This window comes from Priapulus caudatus, unplaced genomic scaffold (assembly GCF_000485595.1).
Source record: "Priapulus caudatus unplaced genomic scaffold, Priapulus_caudatus-5.0.1 Scaffold1957, whole genome shotgun sequence".
NCBI classification, from domain to species: Eukaryota; Metazoa; Priapulida; class Priapulimorpha; order Priapulimorphida; family Priapulidae; genus Priapulus; species Priapulus caudatus.
In genome coordinates this window covers 13,795-26,165 of record NW_014579018.1, presented here as the reverse complement: position 1 = coordinate 26,165, position 12,371 = coordinate 13,795, and the positions used below count along the sequence as shown (strand labels likewise).

General features: G+C 43.7%; 1 protein-coding gene across 1 annotated transcript; it reads right to left on the bottom strand.

Moving 5' to 3' along the window:
* Window positions 1-701: 701 nt before the first annotated feature.
* Window positions 702-12,156, bottom strand: LOC106817973 (quinone oxidoreductase-like protein 2 homolog). The gene is made up of 4 exons (XM_014822676.1): window positions 12,013-12,156; window positions 11,259-11,355; window positions 1,925-2,046; window positions 702-773 (listed from the first exon to the last, which is right to left on the bottom strand). The coding sequence occupies exons 1-4, from the start codon at window positions 12,097-12,099 to the stop codon at window positions 702-704; spliced, it is 378 nt and encodes a 125-aa protein (XP_014678162.1). The 5' UTR covers window positions 12,100-12,156.
* Window positions 12,157-12,371: the final 215 nt, after the last annotated feature.

The following is a 12,371-nucleotide window of genomic DNA, read 5'->3' as shown; positions in this document are numbered from 1 at the left end:
AGACGGAGGTTGTAAGAGATAGAGAGACGCCGTGAGGCAGCACGGCCGAGAATGGATAGAAATAAAATTATAGAATGGCGCACTTGTCTATAAAGGTACCTTTCGTCACTTCCTTTGAGTCACAGTTATACAGTAAAACTATACCTTCATAGAAAGGACACTTGTCTATAAAGGTACCTTTCGTCACTTCCTTTGAGTCACAGTTATACAGTAAAACTATACCTTCATAGAAAGGACACTTGTCTATAAAGGTACCTTTCGTCACTTCCTTTGAGTCACAGTTATACAGTAAAACTATACCTTCATAGAAAGGACACTTGTCTATAAAGGACACTTGGCATTTCATTTCACATGCCAGAAGAGAGATGGAGCTCGTTAGAGATGGAGAGAGAGAGAGACGGAGGTTGTAAGAGATAGAGAGACGCCGTGAGGGAGCGACCACACGCGCTGCCGGGAGAGAGAGACGGAGGTTGTAAGAGATAGAGAGACGCCGTGAGGGAGCGACCACACGCGCTGCAGCACGGCCGAGAATGGATAGAAATAAAATTATAGAATGGCGCACTTGTCTATAAAGGTCCCTTTCGTCACTTCCTTTGAGTCACAGTTATACAGTAAAACTATACCTTCATAGAAAGGACACTTGTCTATAAAGGACACTTGACATTTCATTTCACACGCTGCCAGAAGAGAGATGGAGTTCGTTAGAGATGGAGAGATGGAGAGACGGAGGTTGTAATAGATAGAGATATGGTGTGAGAGAGCGACCACACGCGCTGCCAGGACAGAGATGAGAGATGGAGGTCTCTAGGTCACAATCGCGTGCCAACGACGCAGCACAAGATGTTAGAGTCGGCTTCTTGTTATACAATTCGCGAAGCGGGGGGGTGGCATGTTTGTGATGCGGGTCGAGTGTTTACGATGCAGGTGGCTGGTTGGTTAGCGGGCCAACGCTTTCGGTTCTATTGCCAGAGATTGACTTCCAACAATCGCGTGCCAACGACGCAGCACGAGATGTTAGATTCAGTTTAACGGCTTCTTGTTATATAATTCACGAGGCGAGGGTAGCGCGGGTGTTTGAAATGCAGGCGGAGACTTGGTTCAAGCGGGTTGTAACGTTTTCAGTTTTATATGTATAAATAATATAAATAATATATATGCAAGAGATTGTATTCCAACGAACGCATACCAATGAAGCAGAACAAGACGTTAGACTGAATTGAACGGCTTTTTGTTATATGACTTGCGAGGCAGAGTTGCGGGTGTTTATACCGCAGGTTGCGAGTCAATTTAAGTGGTTAACGTTTACGGTTTTACAGCAAGAGCTTGTATTCCAACAAACGCATATATACCAATGAAGCAGCAGAATATGTTAGACTCAATTTAATGGCTTTTTGTTATACAATTCGAGAGGTGAGGGCGGCGCGTTTGAGATGCACGCGGGAAGTCAATTTAAACGAATTGAAGTCTTTCCGGTTTTGTTTTGCGAAAGATCGTGTTCCAACAATCGCTTGCCGAAGACACAACATAATATGTCAGAGAATTGGCCTCGTGAATTTATAATTAATGGCTTTCTGCCAAGTAACTGTCGGATAGACTACTACACTTTTATCGATCCTACTCATCAAAGTTCTTCACAAAAATTGCTTATTTAGATTTTCCCACATCAATTTCAGGCAATTCTTATTATTACTTCAAACAATTCGATTAAGCTAAGACCCAGATTGCAACCAGCGAGCACAAAATAACAAAATTTCTTTTAAAGCCCTGGTTGTTGGGCCTCGAATCCCAGCCCCAGAACATCGGTTTACTGACGAAATTTTTCTTTTATTCAATAATTTTTTTAATTAATTTAATACATTAGCTAATGCTAACAACTGGGTCGTGAACAACCGAGTATAACAGCGATGTAACTAGGTGTTCGTACCTCCTGCGGGGCGACCAGCTCCGTCGCGAACGCACCCATGCAGAGCCCCACCACCTTCTCGCCAGCGGTGAACCTGCTCACGTCTGCACCCACCTCGACCACCTCCCCCGAAAACTCGATACCTGCAACACGCGCACGGCCGACCGATCACAGACAGGTAGCTATACTAACGATCTACCTTCTACCATCACGGTCAAATCAGCATTAGCAATCACTTCTTATAGAACAGACACCTGTCTATAATTATAAAGGACAGTTTCGTCATTTCCTTTGAGTCGCACTTATACGGGGAAACTTCCTCTATAGAATACAGGATGTATTTTATTGCGTATAAAGGACACTTGTCTATAAAGGAGACTTGGAATTCTCCCCCTTAAGTTACAGTCATGAATTGAAACCACCTCTAAAAGAACCCACACCTGTCTATAAAGGACAATTGTTTGTAAAGGACACTTTTGGCATTTCTCTTAGGCCACAGTTAAACATTGAAACTGCCTCTATAAAAGGGAGATCTGTTTATAAATGACACTTTTGGGATTTCTCCTTCTAGGGACCATACTAACCAGGACTGACTGTAGTTACATTAAACGCATATTACACTAGGATACCACCAAGGCAAAATAAGTTCCAATATAAACACCCGTCCAGCAATTCGGCATGTTATCTTCCACGAAAATAGCACATTACACACCCACGATAGTGATCTATTGCAAGTTCAGTGCAAATGCTTATGCAAGCCTATAGTGGAATGAAGTTCCCAACCAACCAGGATGGATTCCAGAAGGTGAAAACACGTGGCAGCGTACAGCATAGGTGTAAAAATAAAGGTACAAGCTACTGTAGGTGTAGGAAATCGCTACTAGGCTACAGGCTAGGTGTAAAATAGGTACAGAGTCTACTGTAGGCGTGAATAGACAGGCTACAGCTGGGTGTAAAATAGGTAAGAGCTACTGGTTAGGTGTAGAATAGCTACCAGGCTAGCAGCTAGGTGTAAAATAGGTACAAGCTACTGGTAGGTTAGAATAGTCTACAGGCTACAGCTAGGTGTAACATAGGTACAAGCTACGTGGTAGGTGTAGAATTAGCTACAGGCTACCAGCTGGTGTAAATAGGTACAAGCTATCTGCTAGGTTGTAGAATAGCTAGCAGGCTCAGCTGGGTGTAAAATAGGTACGCTAGTCTATATCGCTACGGTGGCTACAGCTACTGGCTGATTGAGAATAGGTACAAGCTACTGCTAGGTGTAGAATAGCTACAGGGCTAGCAGCTGGGGTGTAGAAATAGGTACAACTCTGCGTAGGTGTAGAATAGCTACAGGCTAACACTGGGGTGTAAAATAGCTAACAGCCTACTGCTAGGTGTTTAGGAATATGGTAAGCAAGCTACTGGTAGGGTGTAGAATAGGGCTAACAGGCTAGCTGCTAGGTGTAAGAATAGGTAGGCAAGCTACTTGGTAGGTGTAGAATAGCTAGGCAGCTACTGCTAGGTGTAAGAATAGGTACAAGCTACTCGCAGGTGTAGACATAGCTACAGGCTACTGCCGGTGTAAATAGGTAGCAAGCTACTGGCTAGGTGTAGAATAGCTACAGGCACAGCTGGGTGTATAGATAGGTAAGGCTACTGGTAGGTGTAGGAATAGCTAGTACAGGTACTGCTAGTGATATAATCGGTAGCAAGCTACTGGGTAAGGTGTGTAGAATAGGGCTACAGGCTACTGCTAGGTGTAGAATAGGTAAGCTACTAGTTAGGTGTAGAATAGCTACAGGCTAGGAATGCTGGGTGTAAAATAGGTACAGAGCTACTGTAGGTGTAGAATAGCTACTAGGCTAACTGGGCTCAGGGTGTATAATATAGTGTAGCAAGCTACTGCTAGGTGTAGAATAGGCTACAAGGCTACAGACTGGGTGTAAATATAGGCTACAGAGCTACTGGTAGGTGTAGAATAGCTACGAGGCTACTGCTGATGGTGTAGACAAGGTAGCAAGGCTTACTGCTATGGCTGTAGAATAGTACAGGCTAGCCAGCTGGGATGTAATAAAGGTAGCAAGCTACTGTCTAGTGTAGAATAGTAACAGGCTTACTGCCGGGTAAAATAGGTACAGCTACTGCTAGGTGATGATATAGCTCCAGGTCTACAGCTGGGTGTAAAATAGGTAGCAAGCTACTGGTGTTAGAATAGCTACAGGCTACTGCTAGGTGTATAATAGGTACAGACTACTGGTAGGTGTAGAATAGCTTACGGCTAGCTGGGTAGGTGTAGAATAGGTACAGCTACTGGGTAGGTGTAGAATATGCTGAGCAGCTACAGCTGGGTGTACAATAGGTACAAGCTATCTGGTAGGTGTAAGAATAGCTATCAGGCTACTGCTAGGTGGATAATAGGTCGCTAACTGGTAGGTGTAGAAGTAGCTACGGCTACTGCTAGGTGTATAATTAGGTATACAGCTACTGGTAGTGTAGATAGCCTACAGGTAGCTGTTGGTGTATAAGAGAATAGGTACCGACTAGTGGTAGGTGTAGAATGAGCTACAGGCTACTGCTAGGTGTATAATAGGTAAAGCTACTGGTAGGTGAGACATAGCTACCGGCTTACTGGTAGGTGTGAATAGGTACACAGCTAACTGGTAGGTGTGAATAGCTACACTACAGGCTACACTGGGGTGTAAAATAGGTACAGCTACTGGTAGGTGTGCAATGCTACAGGCTACTGCTAGGTGTATAATAGGTAGCAAGCGCTACTGGGTAGGTGTAGAATCGCACCCCCCCAGACCCCCCCCCCTGCCCCGAACGCCCCCCCCCGGCACCCTTTTACAGGCTACAGCTGGGTGTATGAAGTAGGTAACTATCGGTAGGTGAGAAAGCATACAGGCTAACTGGTAGTTAGAATAGGTACAAGCTACTGGTAGTGTAGATAGCTACAGGCAAAGCTGGGTGTAAATAGGCTACAAGCTACTGGTAGGTGTAGAATAGATACAGGCTACTGTAGGTGTAGAAAAGGTCAGCTACCTGGTTGGGGACGGAAGGGGGTGGGTGTAGAAAGGCTACAAGGCTACGCTAGGTGTAGAATAGGTACAAGCTACTGGTAGGTGTATGAATAGCTACAGGCTACTGTAGGTGTATGAAGTAGGTACAAGCTACTGTAGGATGTAGAATACTACAGGCTAAGCTGGGTGTAAAATAGGTAGCAAGCTAGCTGTAGGTGTAGAATAGCTACAGCTACCGCTAGGTGTAGAAATAGGTAGCAAGCTACATGTAGGTGTAGAATAGCTACAGGCCTACTGCTCGGTGTATAAATAGGTACATAGCTACTGGTAGGTGTAGAATAGCTACGAGGCTACTCGGTAGGTGTAGATATAGGTAAGCTACTGGTAGGTGTAGAATAGCTTAAGGCTCAGCTAGGTGAAAATAATAAGCTACTGTAGGTGTAGAATAGCTATACAGGCTACTGTAGTGTAGAACTAGGTACAAGCTATGGTCGGTGTAGAATAGCTACGGCTACTGCTAGGTTGTAGAATAGGTAGAGCTACTGGTAGAGTGTAGAATAGCTGACGGCTACAAGCCGGTGTATTAAATTAGGTAACAGCTACTGCTAGGTGTAGTAATAAGTTGTGAGCCTGTGTATGGACTTATTGATATATTACCTGATGTAAAGGGTGGCTTCTCCGTCACCTGGTATTCCCCTGGGCCGTGAGACCGGCGAAATTCACTCCCAGCATTCTTTACGGCAATTCTAACTGGCTGCGAAAACTGCAAGACGAGGTATGTAAGACGACGAAAACATCAGCCTCACCGCTTACTTATTTAAAGCGAGCATTTTATAAATCAAGTTGAAATGGTTTCTAATGACATCGTCGTCTGAAAGTAATGTCTAAGCTTGACATGATGGGGTTTGACCAAGCTTTGAATCACCACAGCCATCCTTTTGCTTCAATACATCTATCTGAATTCAAATCCAGAATTGGCAATAATTTGTAGATTCTAGATAGTACAGTATATTTATCAAATCTAGTTGGCAACCTCAGGACAATTCATCTGCCCATCCATGAGTCAAGCCAGATGATAGTTAAATTATTTTGTGATAGGAAGTTGTAACACATTGATGCTTCTCGGACAACTGCGGCGAGTCAACAGTCTGACATCCACACATGTATATTATATATTTATATATATGATATTATATAATATATATAATATATATATATCTATATATATATATGTTAATAATTTAAATGTATATATTAGGGCACATATTTTGTAACTCGACCAACGTATGCAATAAATTCGAGGTAACATGTTATCTCGCTCACGTAGGATGATTATGACTCACCTCTGTCAGGCGAGCTTGCCTTGCGGCGGGCAGCTCCGTGCGTGAGCGGTCGCCACGCTTTGTGCGAGCGGCTGCATGTGATCATCCTGCTGCTCTGTCTGTACCCCGCCCCGCGCCGCGCCGCGTGTTGCGTCGCATGCTGCCCTACATAGATGGCAGCACTCAAATATTTTATTTCTCTCTATTTTTTATCTAGTATATTTCTCAGTGGAATATTTTTGTTCTGTAGCCTGCGCTGCTGCTTGTCGCTAATATTCCTAATCGAATATATCGAATATTCCTAATTATTTTTTCGGGGAAGGTGTTTGGTGACACTTTGGATTTAATTGGGAGTTTTATGGCATCATGGAAAGTTGGAGAGCAGAGTAACGTGTGTGCCCTTCAAGGAAAGGTTGCCGAAGACATTTAATCTTATATTGATCTTACTATCTTAGATAGAATTAATCGATAGATAGATAGGCATAATTTTGTATTATCCACCCTTATAAATACAATATAAAACAAATAAAAATAAACAATTAAGGTGCTGAAATGCAAGAAATTCAGAAGGACTTGAAAAGCTATCCGTTCTATTTAACATTTTTAACTATCCGCTTAAGCGCACAATGGGCAATCAAACGCTAAGTTTCTCCAGTATAACTAGAATACTTCGTGTCACCATATACAACTACTTATGGCAGAATAAACTCTAGTTCCCTGCATTTCAATGCGCCGTTTGTCTTATAAAAGGTATTTGAAAATCCTGCCAATGTTGTTCAAATTCTCCGAAGATTGTTGAACAGTTTCCCAAGCAACCGTGCAGCGTGGCAGCGGTACAGCGGTATGGGTGATAGCAAAGATAAACATTGTGGTGTCACCCTAACACATTCGAGGGCTAAATTGTTTGGCAAATAGCCGGCGTTAGCGCAGAATGCCAGTTTTTTCTCACCTCTTTCTTGTGTGGTTTTAGCAAACGCGCAGTGAAATGGAGAGCAGCAACTAGAGTTTATTTTGTCATAAGGTAGTGTGACTTATGATGACAGGAAGTATTTGCTAGGTCTCAGTACTGGGAGAATATTAGGTCTTGGATGCACTGTGTGCCCGGCTTTAACTATCATTATGCAGGAGTTAGATAATTAGGGGAAGGAGTCGGACTCAATAAACAAGGGAAATTCGTCATGTTACCTGACTTATAATACCTACGATTTAACTACGCGTAAACTCATCAACTTGAGCTTCGAAATCGACACAGTAGCATCCGCCTACCGATCGTTGCGAAATCCTTTCCTCGTATACACCCGCAACTCGGAGATACAGACTAAAACGGACGACCGATTTCATCTCTTTGGCCATATCCAAATGGCACTGCCGCCTCATATTCAAGACACAAGGCAGGCCTACTAACGCACACTGTCACGGCTGCACTCACGGCGAGGCGCTGTAGCTCGCAGGGAGAATTTGAATTCGGCGATCGTGCTGCGATAGCTGATTGCGTGCGTGCGTGCCGCATCAGCGTTATGGACATTACAGGATATCATTGTAGGCTGTGTACCCGGTCGCAAGGTTTATCTCCGGCGATGTGTTGCGTTTGACTGCCTAATCATCGCTGCAGCCACAGCGGCCTCGCCGTGAGGCGAAGCGTGGACAGTGTGGTAGTAGCTGCCTTTTGTTTGAATATGAGGCAGGCCGTGATTTGGATTGAATGCCAAGATTGAAAATTCCGTGTCGTACGTTTTAGCATGTATCTCCGGATTGCAGGTGTATATACTACGAGGAAAGGAATTTCGCACGATGGTTAGGCGATGGTACTGTGTCCGATTGAGCTCAAGCTTGATGAGTTACGCATAGATAAATCGTCATGGTAGTTTTGAGGTAGTATAATGACGAATTTCCTGCTTTATTGATGCTCACGGATCTTCCCCTATTATTTATCCTGATCATAGCCCAAATTTACACTGACTCATATACCGCGTTCACACCGTAATGGTGTTGGCTCAAGCTAAATTTGGCGTCGGGCCCGGTTTGAGTCGGCGCGCGTTCACACGTACGCAAGTGAATACTGTCTGTCAAATTCAATTAATTCAAATACATTTTATTGCCACAATCTCAGATACTTTGGCAGTATGTCGCGAGATGGCGTTGGTACGATTCTCAGTGTTTACATCCGATTCCGAGTTCAATTATCAATCTTGAAAACATGCATCCTGATCAAATTTTTCCTAATTTTTATACTGTTTTGGACTTTATTTCGTTGAAGTACATGTTCGACACTCGCCGGCATCTACCACTTTACCGATTTAGTGGTGCTAAATTTGGCTCGGCCTGGTCAGACGTTTTCGATGGACAAATTGGCTCGTGCTAACTCGGCACCGGCCCCGAAGAACCGTCCGTGTGAACGCTCGGCAAGAGCCAAATTTGGCGCGGGCCTCATTAGGCTCGGGCCAAAAACGTCCGCGTAAACGCACCTAAAGAGATAAGTGAAAATGTGTGTCAGAAAACGAAGTTATATCAAGCATTAATTTTCTGGCCTAAAATATTTGGAAGGGAGCTATATGAATGTGTCTGGAAACCTTCAGTTTCAAACAGCCCCGCCAGTGAAGCAACAGCTAGGTTTGTCCCTCTGTCGGTGGGTGGGTGTTTTGGTAGTTGGGTTTGTGTGGGTAGATGGGCAGATTACTGCTTAGTGGATAGTTGAGTGGATAGTGAAGGTCAGGCTACAGGTATAGACAGGTTTTAAAATGCATGCAAACAGCTATCAGCTATCACTGCTCATAGGGTCTATGCCCATGCACCAGGGTACTGCCGAAACATACCCTGGGTACGGTCCGGTATACCGGAACGTACCCTGGTAACTATCTAGCTGATATGGTTAGGGTTAGAGTTAGGGTTAGGGTTAGGGTTAGTGTTAGGGTTAGGGAGTAGGCGTAGGCGACTCCCTAGACTCGTTAGTGGAGTAGGCGAGGTACGGTCCGGCATATTAGATAGTAGTATTTAGTACCAGGGTACATTCCGGTATACCGGACCATACCCAGGGTACGTTCCGGCAGTACCCTGGAGGACATAGACCCTATCAGCGCTATCACGCTGGTGAGAAATCTATCCAAATAATAAAATCATAAATTAACTCATACAAATACACGGAAATTAAATTCAACTTGTATAACCCATCTATCATTCTATGCAATGAAGATCACACCGACAACGTGAAACTTAATGATTTAATCACACTGTCAACAATAATAACTGCAGATGGAAACTTGTTCCACACACACTGTCACAGTGTTGATCATGATATATGTCAATTTCATTGGCTCTCCTGCGTCTTTACAGACCCGTTGACTACGGAGATTATTATAAGATAGAGGATATGATGTTACAAGAACATCGCCTAGTTTTAGATAATAACAGATTAACACGACCATGACTGTGACATCAGACATGATCTGATGACATTGAAATTTTAATGATTGATATACATATCGTCTGGACCGGTCGCGGTGTTTACCTTAGCGCCAGCGGTGAACGCGACGTTACTGTTGGTAAAAACCGGGCGGAAGCTAAACTTAAAACGGAATAAGTGACTCGTAGAACACGAGTTGCCATTGCGCCTTGTGGTTTACTAGTAATTTATAAGTGTAACCAAAAACATCAAATTAGTTGAAAGCGCGCAGACATACTGCGTACTTCACGCCATCTATAGTGATTTCTGTCAAGTGCGCATGCGTGTGTGCAGCTGTACTGAAGAGAGACAAAATGAGTTCAATTGGAAATAAAAAAGGTTCGATTTTAGACATTTTAAGGTAATAATTGACACTCGATCTCGAGTTTAACTAGTCGACAAGGTACTTAACTTTGTCGGTTTGTTTAGTTTTAGCGATACAAGCACGGAAGAAGCGGACAAAACATGCCAAACACAGAATTAAGCAACATGAACAAAAAAAGGCCGGACCACCAAAGGCATCGAATCAGGCAAAGAAGAAGGAAGAAGAGAAGCGGGACACTATCTCACGGGAGGACAGTTACACCAGTAATAAGTAAGTCCACCTTTATTACGTATACACATCTGTGACAGTCTGTGTAGCCTCACTTCGCCCGTGCCACTGCCACTGCCACTAGTACTGGCACTGCGACAACTCCGGTGACGACATGCAGCGCCCCCACGCAACGGCCGTGACAGCGTAGCGGCATTTGATGATGGATCAGCGACAAGCCGATTATCCTTCCTCGTAACATCACAGAAAATACTTGCAGACATAAGCAACATCTCCGTTACATACATGTACATTGCTGTTGCCGTCGCTGAATTTTACTCGCGTAGCGAATGCGCGCAGAACAACGACGATTGACGATGCTTCGTAAACTACCGTTACCGTTAATCTAGATATAACGGGTGTCTGCGGAAGATTGTGTTGGCGGTGCGCATGAGATACTTGGTTACAGTAAAATATGCTGTTAATCTAGGTCTCGTATGACATGGTCCTGGGGAAGATTGTATTGGTGGTGCGCGTGATCTACGTGAGCATATTCAAAAATGCATGAGCGCAGAGTCACGACATATGATAACAGGGTGCGAAATTAACGGGAGTCCGGAGTCAAATACTCCCTGATTTACTGCCGGACTCCCTGATTTGACGTATGCAGGAGTCCGTGTGACTCCCTGAAAATTCCAACCACCTAGTTCGTTCCAGAGCGCGGCCTCGTGGAATTACCGTATTTTTTCAGCTAATATCCAAAGAAAATTTGACAGACGTGCAACCGCATGATAAGCACATGCGTTATTGTTAATATCTTTAATTTTGAACTCCAGGATCGTGATCTATTGCAAGTTCAGGGCAAATGCTTATGCAAGCCTAGTAGAATGAAGTTCCCAACCAACCAGGATGGATTCCAGAAGGTGTAAAACACGTGCAGGCTGCAGCTAGGTGTAAAATAGGTACAAGCTACTGGTAGGTGTAGAATAGCTACAGGCTACTGCTAGGTGTAGAATAAGTACTGTAGAGCCTGTGCATGGCTTCATTTATATATTACCTGATGTAAAGGGTGGCTTCTCCCTCACCTGGTACTTTCCCTGAGCCGTGAGCACGTCGGCGAAATTCACTCCCGCATTCTTTACGGCAATTCTAACCTGCTCGAAAAATGCAAACCGAGGAATGTAAGACGACGAAAACTCAGCCTCACGCGCTTACTTATTTAAAGCGAGCATTTATAAATCAGTTGAAATGGTTTCTAATCATCGTCGTACTGAAAGAAAATGTCTAAGCTGACATGATGGGGTTTGACAAGCTTTGAATCACCAGACCACTCCTCTTGCTTCAATACATCTATCTGAAATTCAAATCCAGAATTGGCAATAATTATGTAGATTCTAGATAGTACACAGTATATTTATCAACTCTAGTTGCAACCTCCAGGACAATTCATCTGTCCATCTCCCATGAGTCACAGCCAGCTATAGGAAATCATTTTTGTGATAGGACGTTGTAAACACATTGATTGCTTCTCGACAAACTGCGGCAGAGTCAACAGTCCGACATTCACACATGTATATACATATATATATATATTCACACATGTATATATACATATATATATATATATATATATATATATATATATATGTGTGTGTGTGTGTGTGTATATAATTATGATGTATATCGCAATACATCGATGCCAATAATACAGACGTATATATTAGAACGCACAATATTGTAACTCGACCAACCTAGCAATAATATTCGAGGTAACATTGTTATCTCGCTCAGGTGGACGAGTTATGACCCACCTCTGTCAGGCCGAGCTTGCCTTGCGCGGGCACCTCCGTGACAGTGAGAGGGTCGCCAAGCTTTGTGCAGAGCGCTGCAGTGATCATCCTGCCTGCCTGTGTACTGTACCCCGCCGCCGCCGCCGCTTGTCGCGTCCGCCATGCTGCCCTACAAGATGGCAGCATTCAAATATTTTTATTCCTCTGTATTTTTTATCTGTATATTTCCTAGGTATTTCTGTATCTTGAATATTTTTATTCCTGTACGCCGCTGCTGCTGGTTGTCGCATCCGCGATACCGCCCTACAGATGGCAGCATAATATTCCTAATCGAATATATCGAATATTCCTAATTATTTTTCAGGGCAAGCAGGGGCGTG

Coding starts and splice junctions, on each gene's coding strand:
- LOC106817973 (XM_014822676.1), bottom strand. CDS start 12,099: ATGATCACTGCAGCGCTCTGCACAAAGCTTGGCGACCCTCTCACTGTC. Junction 11,356..12,012: donor GCAAGCTCGGCCTGACAGAG/GTGGGTCATAAC, acceptor TTTTTCGAGCAG/GTTAGAATTGCCGTAAAGAA. Junction 2,047..11,258: donor GAAGCCACCCTTTACATCAG/GTAATATATAAA, acceptor CGCGTGTTGCAG/GTATCGAGTTTTCGGGGGAG.